Source organism: Mizuhopecten yessoensis, unplaced genomic scaffold, assembly GCF_002113885.1.
Source record: "Mizuhopecten yessoensis strain PY_sf001 unplaced genomic scaffold, ASM211388v2 scaffold757, whole genome shotgun sequence".
Lineage (NCBI taxonomy): Eukaryota > Metazoa > Mollusca > Bivalvia > Pectinida > Pectinidae > Mizuhopecten > Mizuhopecten yessoensis.
The window spans coordinates 53,566-68,358 of NW_018403706.1; the positions used below are offsets into that span (position 1 = coordinate 53,566).

General features: G+C 36.2%; 1 protein-coding gene across 1 annotated transcript in view; it reads right to left on the minus strand.

Annotated features, from left to right (window-relative positions):
- The window catches only part of LOC110452469 (proteoglycan 4-like), a 15,854-nt gene extending 1,634 nt beyond the window's left edge, over window positions 1–14,220 (minus strand). Inside the window, exons 1-2 of the mRNA XM_021501030.1 lie at window positions 14,054–14,220; window positions 87–656 (exon numbers count right to left, since the gene is read on the minus strand). Of these exons, the coding sequence (XP_021356705.1) occupies window positions 87–656; window positions 14,054–14,220 (737 nt within the window). The remainder of the gene's footprint in view (window positions 1–86; window positions 657–14,053) is intronic.
- Between the last annotated feature and the right edge of the window lie 573 nt (window positions 14,221–14,793).

A 14,793-nucleotide genomic window follows, 5' to 3' on the forward strand; every position in this document is an offset into this window, starting at 1 on the left:
GTGTCGGGGTGTCGGGATATCGGGATGTCGGGTTGTCGTGGTGTCGGGATGTCGGGGTGTCGGGATATCGGGATGTCCGGGTGTACGGGGTGTCGGGGTGTCGGGATGTCGGGTTGTCGGGGTGTCCGGATGTCGGGATGTCGGGGTGTTGGGATGTCGGGGTGTCGGGATATCGGGATGTCGGGGTGTACGGGGTGTCGGGGTGTCGGGGTGTCGGGGTGTCGGGATGTCGGGTTGTCGGGGAATCGGGGTGTCGGGATGTCGGGGTGTCGTGGTGTCGGTGTGTCGGGGTGTCGGGATATCGGGATGTCGGGTTGTCGTGGTGTCGGGATGTTGGAATGTCGGGGTGTCGGGATGTCGGGATGTCGGGATGTCGGTATGACGGGTTGTTCGGTTGTCGTGTTTTCGGGATGTCGGGATGTCGGGGTGTCGGGATGTCGGGATGTCGGGATGACGGGATGTCGGGATGTCGGGATGACGGGTTGTCGGGATGTCGGGTTGTCGTGGTGTCGGGATGTCTGGGTGTCGGGGTGTCGGGTTGTCGGGATGTCAGGGTGTCGGGGTGTCGGGATGTCGGGTTGTCGGGGTGTCTGGGTGTCGGGTTTTGTTTAGTGTCCGATTTAACCGGCGTCTCTAACTTGAGAAACTTGTTTAAACTTGTAATACATGTACTTTGGTAAATTTTACTAGAAAATGTCTGTCGATAAGACTAGGGCTAAATATTAACAAATGGAGACTCTTAAATATATCAGGAGAATAGGTCAAGGTGCTCCGGAACGGTAAGCTTCTGATTCACCAACGTCATTAGCCATGTTAACAATGTTGAATCCAGTTAACTAACAGAATTTTAAAAAAGCCTCGACCTTCATATCACACAGAGAAATAGTATGTTTCCTTGCGAGATCCTGAAAACGATCGCCTGTCCGTAATTTTTCATCAATCTGTATGGTTGGAAACCCTATGTTGTAAGTTTGTCCGTCAGAAGTCGACATCTTTCATTGATGTCATGATATTCAGAGCAATCTCTGGAATACCGAATCATTTGCGTCATGTAAACACCGTAGGTAGGTAAAGTATGGATCTATTATCAAGAAAAGGAATGTTCACGATAGGAAAGTCGAAATCGTCCTGCTTATCTTACAGCCTCGTACATAGTAAGCCTTCGCTGTTGGTCATGTTGTAAACATTTGGCCCCCACTTAGATTTCTTTTATTCCTCTACCATATATAGATACATAAAAATGATAAATAACTGCATAAATGATTATTCATAATTACTACTGATAACCGTAGTGGACCTCCTTGGATAACACCAGGTTGAGTGACGGAGGTATCCTAACAAAATGACAGATAAATGTCACAGGCAAATGTTATTTTGAAATGAATAATGATAGTGTACAGTGTATGAAACGGCTGTCATTTTGATACTAAATATGTCATATTGGTCTACATGAAGTTTAAGCGTAGTGATACTTTTAGTTAGAAAAACATGCAAAAGTTTCACAAAATTCAAAATATAACCAACATTGTCAATTGCCTATATAAAGTTACTACGATAGACTTGTTTAAAAAGTGTCCATATATATGTTCTGTCAAAGGAATCATTTGTATGTCATATCGAAACCGGTAAAGTACTTTTTAGCATGCCAAACATGATCAATGCCAAATTTCACATAATCATGGAGATTTGATTATGTTTATTATGGTCAATACCGATACATGTTCTGTTTTGGTATCATACCAAAACACTTTATTATATTACGCATTTTTTAAAGTTATGTGCAGCAGTAATAAATCATTAATATGTTTTCTGCCGAAGTAATCTCTTCTGGAGAGGTATTTAAAGTTGAGATTGTGTTATAGACAAAGATATGCAATTATGTAAAAACAATAAAATGATCTTAATAGTAAAACTCTTGTACACTTTATTATATCCCCTGCAACGAAGTTAGTAGGGAGAAGGTGGGGTGGGGGGTATACTGGTATCAGCGTGCCCGTCTGTCCGTCCTTAGAAAAAGTTTGTCCGGACAACTCCTTCTAAAGTAATGGACCAATTTCAACGAATGCTTCCAGATATGATAACTACCACCTGAAGTTGTGCATTCAGTTATTGTCTTTTTTTCATTCTGACCCTTTTTTTTTACAAAGTTATTGCCCTTTGTTGAAAAATCTTTGTCCGGGCATGTCTTTCAAAACTAAGGGGTCAATTTCAACGATTTTTTTCAGGTATGATGACTTTTGTTACAGAGTAATTGCCCTTAGTTGAATATACTTGTCCAGACAACTCCTCACCAACTATGGGGCCAATTTCAACGGAAGCTTACAGATATGGCAATTACCCCCTGATATTGTGCATCCAAGTAGTATGTTTTCATACCGACCCGTTTAACAGTAGTTGCGGTCCTTTGTTGAATAAAAAACCTTTGTCTGCCTCATATTCTACTGGGTCGATTTCAATTAAAGTTTACAGATATGGTAATTACCTCCCGATGTCGTGCATGAGGGTAGTATTTTTTTTCATTTTGACCCTTCTCAAGGAGTCCTGGACCTTTGTTAAAAATATTTGTCTTGACAATTCTTCCTTAATAACTAGAACGATTTCATCAAAATTGGTTCATCTGGGCTAAAACGATTTGGAATGAAAGTATGTTTGGGCATGGCAAGGGAGTACGGGAAGTATGTCAGTGACCTATATACTTAAATAGTTGCTGGTGGGAGACTATGGATTGCTTTGCAATGCTTTGCCTTAGTTAGCCTTTAGCTTACAGTTCTGGTTTATATAGGAGCCGGGTTATTAGTTAGCCGTTGGCCTACATTTATAGTTATTATTTTATTATGTCGATTGCCTATTCATTTAACAAAATTGAAGGAATTACAGTATTTTATATCGTTAACTCTAAACAAATAAAGCAAGGTAAGATAGCCTTGTCTGACTCCCCATGCAAAAACTATATTTTAGCACATTTGATTTTGAACGAAGGTCAAGGTCATCAACGTTAACACAACTTAAATCCAGCCACATGAACAACTTTCTTGTCAAATATCATGACCCATGGACCTTTGATCATGAAGAAACACAAGTTAAAGGAAAATTGGAAAGAAATTCTATGTTTTTCTATTTTTGAATCAAAAATGTTATATGACAAATGTATCCGGTTGTCAATTTTCTTTAAATTTCGGACGTCGAGAGATATTATTGATAGCCAACTTTTAAGCAAGTATAAAAAATAGACTCTTTTTAGAACTATGTAAATGTACTCTGGTACACGGGTGACTCCACTACCTCGTTCATCTAAGTCATTCTCCAGTTCACATCCGGGTTTCGATATCTGTGTAGGAATGAGCAAAAGTATATTCAGAAAATACAATATCAAATATTTGTAGCTCGTCAAAAGCATGAGTAGGCAAGCTAACTTGAAATAAGGTCTTAATTGGTATTCCTAGAGATAATTACATCGGCTTTTCCTGTTATCCAATCTTGTTTTCGTTATAAAATAGTGCTCACAACCCACAAGCATCAGTAAACGATTTTCTTACAGGTAAACAGTGTTAGATGGACGATCTAACGTCTGTTTACATAAATTAAGGCATTCATACACCAAACTGATTTTCTTGTTGTTCATATACTGTGGTACAAATCAAATCCTTGTAACGAAACTGAAAATTGTTGAATAATTTAAAATTGTCAGATAACCTAGTTTTCACTGATGACGAGTAATCGGGAAACCATGCGAATTCCCCTGCTCCCTTCCTATACGAATTAACGCCTTTGTCCTGAACGCTTCCCGACAACCGGAAGCAGGTAAGTATCTGTGTACTTATCAAAATTGTAAAAGACTCCTGTCGTCTTCATGTTAAGCTGGGTATTCCGTCTTTGCGTATTGCAGAGTTATCTTCTCTTGGGAGCAGGTATTAATTGTTACGTCACTTGTTTGTGAGAGTAACGTCATCAATTTTTGAGAAAACGACGTAATTTTCTCACACAAACCAATGACGTAACAATCAATACCTGCTCCCAAGAGAAGATAACTCTGCAATACGCAAAGACGGAATNTCGGGATGTCGGGTTGTCGGGGTGTCTGGGTGTCGGGTTTTGTTTAGTGTCCGATTTAACCGGCGTCTCTAACTTGAGAAACTTGTTTAAACTTGTAATACATGTACTTTGGTAAATTTTACTAGAAAATGTCTGTCGATAAGACTAGGGCTAAATATTAACAAATGGAGACTCTTAAATATATCAGGAGAATAGGTCAAGGTGCTCCGGAACGGTAAGCTTCTGATTCACCAACGTCATTAGCCATGTTAACAATGTTGAATCCAGTTAACTAACAGAATTTTAAAAAAGCCTCGACCTTCATATCACACAGAGAAATAGTATGTTTCCTTGCGAGATCCTGAAAACGATCGCCTGTCCGTAATTTTTCATCAATCTGTATGGTTGGAAACCCTATGTTGTAAGTTTGTCCGTCAGAAGTCGACATCTTTCATTGATGTCATGATATTCAGAGCAATCTCTGGAATACCGAATCATTTGCGTCATGTAAACACCGTAGGTAGGTAAAGTATGGATCTATTATCAAGAAAAGGAATGTTCACGATAGGAAAGTCGAAATCGTCCTGCTTATCTTACAGCCTCGTACATAGTAAGCCTTCGCTGTTGGTCATGTTGTAAACATTTGGCCCCCACTTAGATTTCTTTTATTCCTCTACCATATATAGATACATAAAAATGATAAATAACTGCATAAATGATTATTCATAATTACTACTGATAACCGTAGTGGACCTCCTTGGATAACACCAGGTTGAGTGACGGAGGTATCCTAACAAAATGACAGATAAATGTCACAGGCAAATGTTATTTTGAAATGAATAATGATAGTGTACAGTGTATGAAACGGCTGTCATTTTGATACTAAATATGTCATATTGGTCTACATGAAGTTTAAGCGTAGTGATACTTTTAGTTAGAAAAACATGCAAAAGTTTCACAAAATTCAAAATATAACCAACATTGTCAATTGCCTATATAAAGTTACTACGATAGACTTGTTTAAAAAGTGTCCATATATATGTTCTGTCAAAGGAATCATTTGTATGTCATATCGAAACCGGTAAAGTACTTTTTAGCATGCCAAACATGATCAATGCCAAATTTCACATAATCATGGAGATTTGATTATGTTTATTATGGTCAATACCGATACATGTTCTGTTTTGGTATCATACCAAAACACTTTATTATATTACGCATTTTTTAAAGTTATGTGCAGCAGTAATAAATCATTAATATGTTTTCTGCCGAAGTAATCTCTTCTGGAGAGGTATTTAAAGTTGAGATTGTGTTATAGACAAAGATATGCAATTATGTAAAAACAATAAAATGATCTTAATAGTAAAACTCTTGTACACTTTATTATATCCCCTGCAACGAAGTTAGTAGGGAGAAGGTGGGGTGGGGGGTATACTGGTATCAGCGTGCCCGTCTGTCCGTCCTTAGAAAAAGTTTGTCCGGACAACTCCTTCTAAAGTAATGGACCAATTTCAACGAATGCTTCCAGATATGATAACTACCACCTGAAGTTGTGCATTCAGTTATTGTCTTTTTTTCATTCTGACCCTTTTTTTTTACAAAGTTATTGCCCTTTGTTGAAAAATCTTTGTCCGGGCATGTCTTTCAAAACTAAGGGGTCAATTTCAACGATTTTTTTCAGGTATGATGACTTTTGTTACAGAGTAATTGCCCTTAGTTGAATATACTTGTCCAGACAACTCCTCACCAACTATGGGGCCAATTTCAACGGAAGCTTACAGATATGGCAATTACCCCCTGATATTGTGCATCCAAGTAGTATGTTTTCATACCGACCCGTTTAACAGTAGTTGCGGTCCTTTGTTGAATAAAAAACCTTTGTCTGCCTCATATTCTACTGGGTCGATTTCAATTAAAGTTTACAGATATGGTAATTACCTCCCGATGTCGTGCATGAGGGTAGTATTTTTTTTCATTTTGACCCTTCTCAAGGAGTCCTGGACCTTTGTTAAAAATATTTGTCTTGACAATTCTTCCTTAATAACTAGAACGATTTCATCAAAATTGGTTCATCTGGGCTAAAACGATTTGGAATGAAAGTATGTTTGGGCATGGCAAGGGAGTACGGGAAGTATGTCAGTGACCTATATACTTAAATAGTTGCTGGTGGGAGACTATGGATTGCTTTGCAATGCTTTGCCTTAGTTAGCCTTTAGCTTACAGTTCTGGTTTATATAGGAGCCGGGTTATTAGTTAGCCGTTGGCCTACATTTATAGTTATTATTTTATTATGTCGATTGCCTATTCATTTAACAAAATTGAAGGAATTACAGTATTTTATATCGTTAACTCTAAACAAATAAAGCAAGGTAAGATAGCCTTGTCTGACTCCCCATGCAAAAACTATATTTTAGCACATTTGATTTTGAACGAAGGTCAAGGTCATCAACGTTAACACAACTTAAATCCAGCCACATGAACAACTTTCTTGTCAAATATCATGACCCATGGACCTTTGATCATGAAGAAACACAAGTTAAAGGAAAATTGGAAAGAAATTCTATGTTTTTCTATTTTTGAATCAAAAATGTTATATGACAAATGTATCCGGTTGTCAATTTTCTTTAAATTTCGGACGTCGAGAGATATTATTGATAGCCAACTTTTAAGCAAGTATAAAAAATAGACTCTTTTTAGAACTATGTAAATGTACTCTGGTACACGGGTGACTCCACTACCTCGTTCATCTAAGTCATTCTCCAGTTCACATCCGGGTTTCGATATCTGTGTAGGAATGAGCAAAAGTATATTCAGAAAATACAATATCAAATATTTGTAGCTCGTCAAAAGCATGAGTAGGCAAGCTAACTTGAAATAAGGTCTTAATTGGTATTCCTAGAGATAATTACATCGGCTTTTCCTGTTATCCAATCTTGTTTTCGTTATAAAATAGTGCTCACAACCCACAAGCATCAGTAAACGATTTTCTTACAGGTAAACAGTGTTAGATGGACGATCTAACGTCTGTTTACATAAATTAAGGCATTCATACACCAAACTGATTTTCTTGTTGTTCATATACTGTGGTACAAATCAAATCCTTGTAACGAAACTGAAAATTGTTGAATAATTTAAAATTGTCAGATAACCTAGTTTTCACTGATGACGAGTAATCGGGAAACCATGCGAATTCCCCTGCTCCCTTCCTATACGAATTAACGCCTTTGTCCTGAACGCTTCCCGACAACCGGAAGCAGGTAAGTATCTGTGTACTTATCAAAATTGTAAAAGACTCCTGTCGTCTTCATGTTAAGCTGGGTATTCCGTCTTTGCGTATTGCAGAGGTATCTTCTCTTGGGAGCAGGTATTGATTGTTACGTCATTGGTTTGTGTGAGAAAATTACGGCGTTTTCTCAAAAATTGATGACGTTACTCTCACAAACAAGTGACGTAACAATTAATACCTGCTCCCAAGAGAAGATAACTCTGCAATACGCAAAGACGGAATTGGCAACATCTAAAACATACACCGGATTTATTGAATATCAATACAAAATCAAAGCGGGTTTTCACGGATAAGGACAATTAATAAGAATGAATTAAGTGCCTGGAACAGAAATCGCCATTGAAGGACTTTTATATCTCACCCAAACCCTACAAACCACCAACACGAGGATGTATTGACACACAGAAGATCTAAAGACGCTATCCCCCGCTCTTACCAACAGGGAGGACAGAACATGAAACATGATCTGGAATAGATGGTCATGTTTCCTCTGAAGGTGTCAATTGTATCGTGACACTCTATACACCAGTAGTGGAATTTATGACAAATACATTTTGATTAACCACAAACATCTTTTCATCAACATTGAATTCTCCACTCTTTACACTGACCTAGCCTCGAATACATTTGAAGGAACGCCTCTTTTATTTTGATCATGTGACATTTTTTTCAAGAAAGAAAATTTGCAATACAAATAAATGGTTTTAACTGGTGCATATTTTGTGTAAAGCATGAAATAAACTGATGATGAAATTGTAAGAATAATTGAGTTTCTAGTTCACCATAGGATATATTAAATACACTGCAGTATCACCTACTTCAGCCGCTTTCCGCGATCTTTACCAACAACATGACCAGTAGGGCTGGTGTAACGTTGTGCGATAAACGTGAAGATTTCAATATCCGATCATAAACTTTCTCTTTCTGTACAGTAACAACCCTGCTTCCTCAGCCTACGGTGTTTGCATGCCGCAGCGGATTCGGTATTCCAGAACTTACTCAAAATATCACGTGCACGATCGCTGACACACAAAGTTACAACACGCGGTATCCAAATATACGGGTTGATGCAGATTATGTCCGGGGAGTATGGTCGCCATCATTATCTCATGGGGAAGTATGTTAATTCTTTGTCAGACACATTTGTATGTAGGTTGCTATCTTTTGGTATACGCACGAAAGTGCCATGTTTTAGAGGCATTATTAGGATTTGACAAAGGAGGAGAAAGGAGAAATGAAGCAGAAGGCGCTTACCCTTTCGAAAAACCTGGTCTAATTCTCTTTTTTTTCTTTTAAGGGTCTCCATGTCAATCTTTCTCTTTATATGGGTCGAATAACGGGTTTGTTGACAGTTACGTATTCGTTATAGGTATGACAGCCTATTTTATATAACTCCATACCTTACAGATAAGGGTTAACACGTAGTATAAACAGAGCTTGATTTAGGTTTCTGTCCGCACTGAACGTGTACAGTTCAAAAGATCGTGCTCTATTATCTAATTGAGGAAACTGTGATTATATCCACACTCAGAATTGTTATAATGATATCAGTAACATAGTGTTTCACGTATGTGGGGCCTATGGGTATATGGGTGACATTATTTTCATATTAAAAAAAAATATACTCTGGCAGATTACACCTGAACTAGTCTATTAACGTATACACGAACAGTAAGCAACACATGTTCATGAACAGTCTTTAGTTACAATGTGTTCCTTAGTAGGCTATGAACAAAAAATACTATATAGGTACATTCACAGGTAAACTATATAGGTACAACCACAGGTAAACTATATAGGTACAATCACAGGTAAACTATATAGGTACAATCACGGGTTAACTATATAGTTACAATCACGGGTAAACTATATAGGTACAATCACAGGTAAACTATATAGGTACAATCACAGGTTAATTATATAGGTACAACCACAGGTTAACTATATAGGTACAATCACAGGTTAACTATATAGGTACAATCACAGGTAAACTATATAGGTACAATCACGGGTAAATTATATAGGTACAATCACAGGTAAATTATATAGGTACAATCACAGGTAAACTATATAGGTACAATCACGGGTAAACTATATAGGTACAATCACAGGTAAACTATATAGGTACAATCACAGGTAAACTATATAGGTACAATCACAGGTAAACTATATAGGTACAATCACAGGTAAACTATATAGGTACAATCACAGGTAAACTATATAGGTACAATCACAGGTAAACTATATAGGTACAATCACAGGTAAACTATATAGGTACAATCACAGGTAAACTATATAGGTACAATCACAGGTAAACTATATAGTTACAATCACAGGTAAACTATATAGTTACAATCACAGGTAAACTATATAGGTACAATCACAGGTAAACTATATAGGTACAATCACAGGTAAACTTATAAAAATTATTCACTGGCAGATTACACCTGAACTAGTCTATTAACGTATACACGAACAGTAAGTAACACATGTTCAGAGATTCAGAGATTTTTATTATCACTCAGGCACACTGTTGTGCGCAACAAGAGGTCATCATAAAATACAATATAACAATGATATGGTTGACCGTAAAGCACTCATCTTACTATGCTAGCGTACAATAATATAGTGGAAACTATTACACTCCTCATACAATGATAAACACAATATTACACTGTACTAGCATACCTTATTATAATAGACAATATAACGCACTGATCATACAATGACACTCATCATACACTGTGATATACATTATTACACTCATTTTACAATACTATTACGATGGTATAATACATAGCATTACATTCACACATCCCGTGCGTTCACACTGTGGTATAGCAGGCACTGTTGCATCCATCTTACAGTACAATCCTACAATAATATTATTACAGTATTACACATATGTTACTCGCACTCCATGATACATGTATTATAGATAGTATACCACACCATACAGTGCAATTATACCATGGCATAATAGTGACTATCATACTCATCATACCATATAATATTACAAAGGTATAATAGACAGTGTTACAATCCCATCATACAATACTGTAATAGACAGATAACAAACAAACCATGATAAGCAAGCTGTAACCACACTCATTATGCAATACAGTTATGTTAGGTTTAACAAATGATCAGTAATATCTATATGTATACAAAAGTTTACAGTTTGATGTGTGAAATTCACATATTATTTTTTAATTGTCTTTCTAGTAAGTGTATGAACAGCGATAGATTTGATAATATTCCAGCATTACATATTGATATTAATCCTTTCATTTTATGAACAGATGGATTAGAGGTGTAATAAATAGGTATATATTTTCTGCGGATTTGACTTACATAAGCACTTGAACATATAAACAAATAATGATACTCGCTTCCAACTCCAGTAAAACAAAGCGGACAGATTCTGCCTTCACGTGGTGTTGTAGTCCATCGCCCAGTCTCTATAGGCAGAGATATATTACTGGTTCTGAATTACAGATAGTTATTCTATCTTTTTGTTTGAGCATAGTTAAGTGAACTGAAATTGATGTTTAAATATTGCATATGTTTGACCCCGGGAAGAATTTTCAATATCAGTATACCATTGTTGTATAAATTGGTCATACAGAAAAGTTTTAAAACTAACCCTAAGGTAATTTTATTCATAGTGCAAGTTTTTTGTTGTAACCATACGTAACTTAGTTCCGTGCAATTGAATAGATTCTTGATATATGAAATCCATGTAAAATCAGCGAAATCATTTTCATGTAAATTCAGCATAAGCTTGTTCATTATACTAGACAATTTATTTTCACCTGTAATTAGTTTATGCCAAAACATTATCATTCTAGATTTAATTTCAATATTCAGAGGGTACCTACCCGTTTCACCATATACCACTATATTTGCTTTGGAGCTACGTATGTTTCAAATTCTTTTACAAAACTGTACATGTAATTTCTCAATCATATTGGTATTTTCAACCCCCCAAATTTCTTAGGAGTACAAGAGGATTGGGGATATTAATACATCAAACAATTTTAATTGTAGGTCAATATTTTTTATTTTTTTATATAATGCATACATTGCTTTTTGAGCCTGTTCAACAAGTTTTTTTCTTGCTTTACAGAAACTGCCATTGTAATGAAACAGCAGTCCTAGAAACGAGTTACTGTCATGTGTTTGCAACTCTTCACCAAAAAGAGTAAAACGAATATTTTGTGCATTACTTTTTTCTTTTTTCAAAGATAACAACTTTGGTTTTATTGAGATTAACTTTAAGTTTCCAAATAGTACAGTAAGTTTCAAATTCACGGAAAGCATTCTGTAGACCTTTAGCTGTTTCTGACATAACAACTGTGTCATCTGCATATAGCAGAATAAATAATTTAACAAATATACCCATGCGATCTTGAAATAAATTATCAATATAATGGAGTTGGTCAACATTATTTTGCATTAAAAATTCTTCTAAATCATTTAAATATATTGAGAACAAAAATGGGGAGAGATTTTCACCTTGTTTTACCCCGACGTGACATGTGAAAAAATCAGTCATACCATTGCTAGTTTTTACGCAAGATTTAGTGTTTGCATACAGATTAATTATAGCATTAAATATCTTTCCTGTGATATTATTTTTTAATAATTTCTTCCATAAACCTACTCTCCAAACAGTATCAAACGCTTTTCTGAAATCGATGAATGAACAGAATAGCTTTTTACTTTTTGAAAAGTATATAGATATTAAAGCATGAAGGATAAATATATTTTCAGTTGTAGAATAGCCTTTCCTAAAACCAGCTTGAACATTGGAAATTAGATCAATTTCTTCTGAAAGTCTATTTAATCTAGAGTTCAAAATAGCAGTAAATACTTTGCCAAGACATGAGACTAATGTAATAGCTCGATAGTTATCGAGATTTTTAGGGTCACCCTTCTTTTTGTATATGGGTTTTATTACTCCAATTGTCCATGCTTCTGGTACACGGCCAGAGTTCAATATAACATTAAAAAGTTTAACATATATAGGTAGTAGTATAGACTGTGTATTTTTGATATGCTCATTTAATATATTATCGATACCCGGCGCTTTATTATTACGAAGGTTAACTATAACCTGTCTAATTTCATTTTCAGTCACATCACTATTTAGTATAAAATCAAACATATTTTCATTCATATCTGGAATAATAAACTCATCCTCATCTTCATCTTCATCTGAACTATTTAATTTCTTGAAGTATTCATATAGCTCGTCCAAAGATATATCAGCATCACTGTTATCATTTTTAGATTTATTGAATGAATTTAAAATATTCCAAAAATCTTTAGGATTTGATTTTGACGTGATTCGTATTTGATTTTCAATGTTATGTCTATATGTGTTATAGCTCTTTTTAAGGACCTTTTTATAGTCTCTAGGAGTTTTATTCATATTAACTCGGTGAATACTGGTTCTATGATTTTTAAATTTATGTTTTGCATAAAAAGGCACGCCTTTTTCTGTGACAGTCAGCTGTAAATCATGGCTTATCATTAGCAACTTTATGTGTATTGAGTGTTCTATAATTTTGTTTTAATCCGAAAGTATCGGTAGCTGGAATTCGGAACAACTCGGAAATATAATTAAATACATCACTTACTGACTAACTGACAGAAGTTTTGTCAGACAAAACATTAAGTGCATCATTCATGCGATTTAATTCATCGACAGAACAACTTTGTACATGATGTATAAATTCATTTTTCTTAGCATTCTTCCATGTTATATATAGACCTTGACCGTTACCTTGACCTTGTCCAACATGCATATTATCAGAGTCATTCGTGTTTTTCCAAAAAGTCACTGAGAGTAAAAAATAACCTACAATGCATATCGGATATTGTTGGATCAAACTCAAGAACTTCAAATTCAATTATAAAAGGGAATAACCCTGACGATACGATTAGATAGTCAACAACACTGACGTCACCACAGTTTTTTTTTTACCTATATGCTTATCTTTACCAACTCTACCATTCGCAATGTATAAATTGTTCTTTTTACACAGGTCAAGTAGTTTAAATCCATAAGTATTAGGTCTGGATGAGCACTGGCTACATCGCTGCAATGGAATATTAAAAACATTTAACATTTCATAATCATGAAAATAAGAATGTAACACATCACTATTGTCTTTATCTACGATATCTGCAAAGCTATCGTCAGGTATCTCATAGTCTGGACGCTGTCCAGTTTTGGCATTGAAATCACCAACCAAGATAGTGTTACTTTCACTATGTTGAAGCTCATGTAACTCATTTTCAATATCATTAAATACCTCGAGAGACGAGTACCTAGAGTTTTCGGGTGGTATATAAGTACAACCTAAAAGTAGGTCACCTTCAGTATTTGTTACCTTTTCAGATAATTTGACCCATTGAACGTATTCAGAGCCTGTACATTATAGGATAAAACTTCAAAAATTGTTTTAGTTTCTTTTTGTAAATAATTACAATTCCACCGGATTTTTTCTTAAAATTAGATCTGTTTTTCACGAAATATGAATAATTTTCAGGCATTTCCAGAATATCAAAATTGTCAATTTTAGTTTCAACAAAAACAAGAATATCATGAGATGTAACTATATCAATAAACTCAGGCAAAAGTAACTTAGACTTAATGCCACAAACATTTAAACAAGTCAGTTTCAAGTCAGGACACACACCACCATGGTTACCATGGTGACTTACACCGGAACCTCTTGTGACGCGTCCCTAGCGACGATGGCCAGTTGCTCCTGGCGCAGCGACATAGCGCGTTTGGTCCTGATGATGAGACGGAAAACGAAGTTGGGATGGCGGCCGACGCTGCTGTGACGGTGTTTGTGGATGTAGTGGTTGAGTGTAAAGTTGCCCATCGACGTACAACTTATCCACTCTCAGCGTAGCCCTTTTACCGTGACGTTTCGCTTCCTTCACGATCGGGATGAGCTCTCTGCGCCTCTCGTTAATCTCGGCGGGAAACTGTTCATTAACGGGGAACTCATTTCCCCCCTTAATTTAACTGGCGCCGACTTTAAGACCATCTCGCGATCCTTTCTATTTTCGAATTTGGCTATAATCGTTCTGGGTTTCCCGTCTGATCTAGGCCGTAACCTGTGTACAACACTGAATTTCATATCGGACTTGATTTCTAGCTGTTTCTGGATAAATTCTTTTACAGCCCCCTCCGTGTTTTCCTCCCCTGACTGCTCCGGTATACCCCCGAATAACAAATTATCCTTCATAGATCTACCCTGGAGAGCAAGTATTTGTTCTTTCATCTCCTGACACTCCCACATTTGATCATCGCGAACTTGCTCTATATTACTGACCCTCTCCTCAACAAGTGTTTGGTGAAAGTCAATTCCAGTTAACTTCTCCCCGTGTTCCTTTAATTCATTCCTGATCTCGCTTATAGTTTGGTCAACCTGTGCAAATCTATTTTCAAT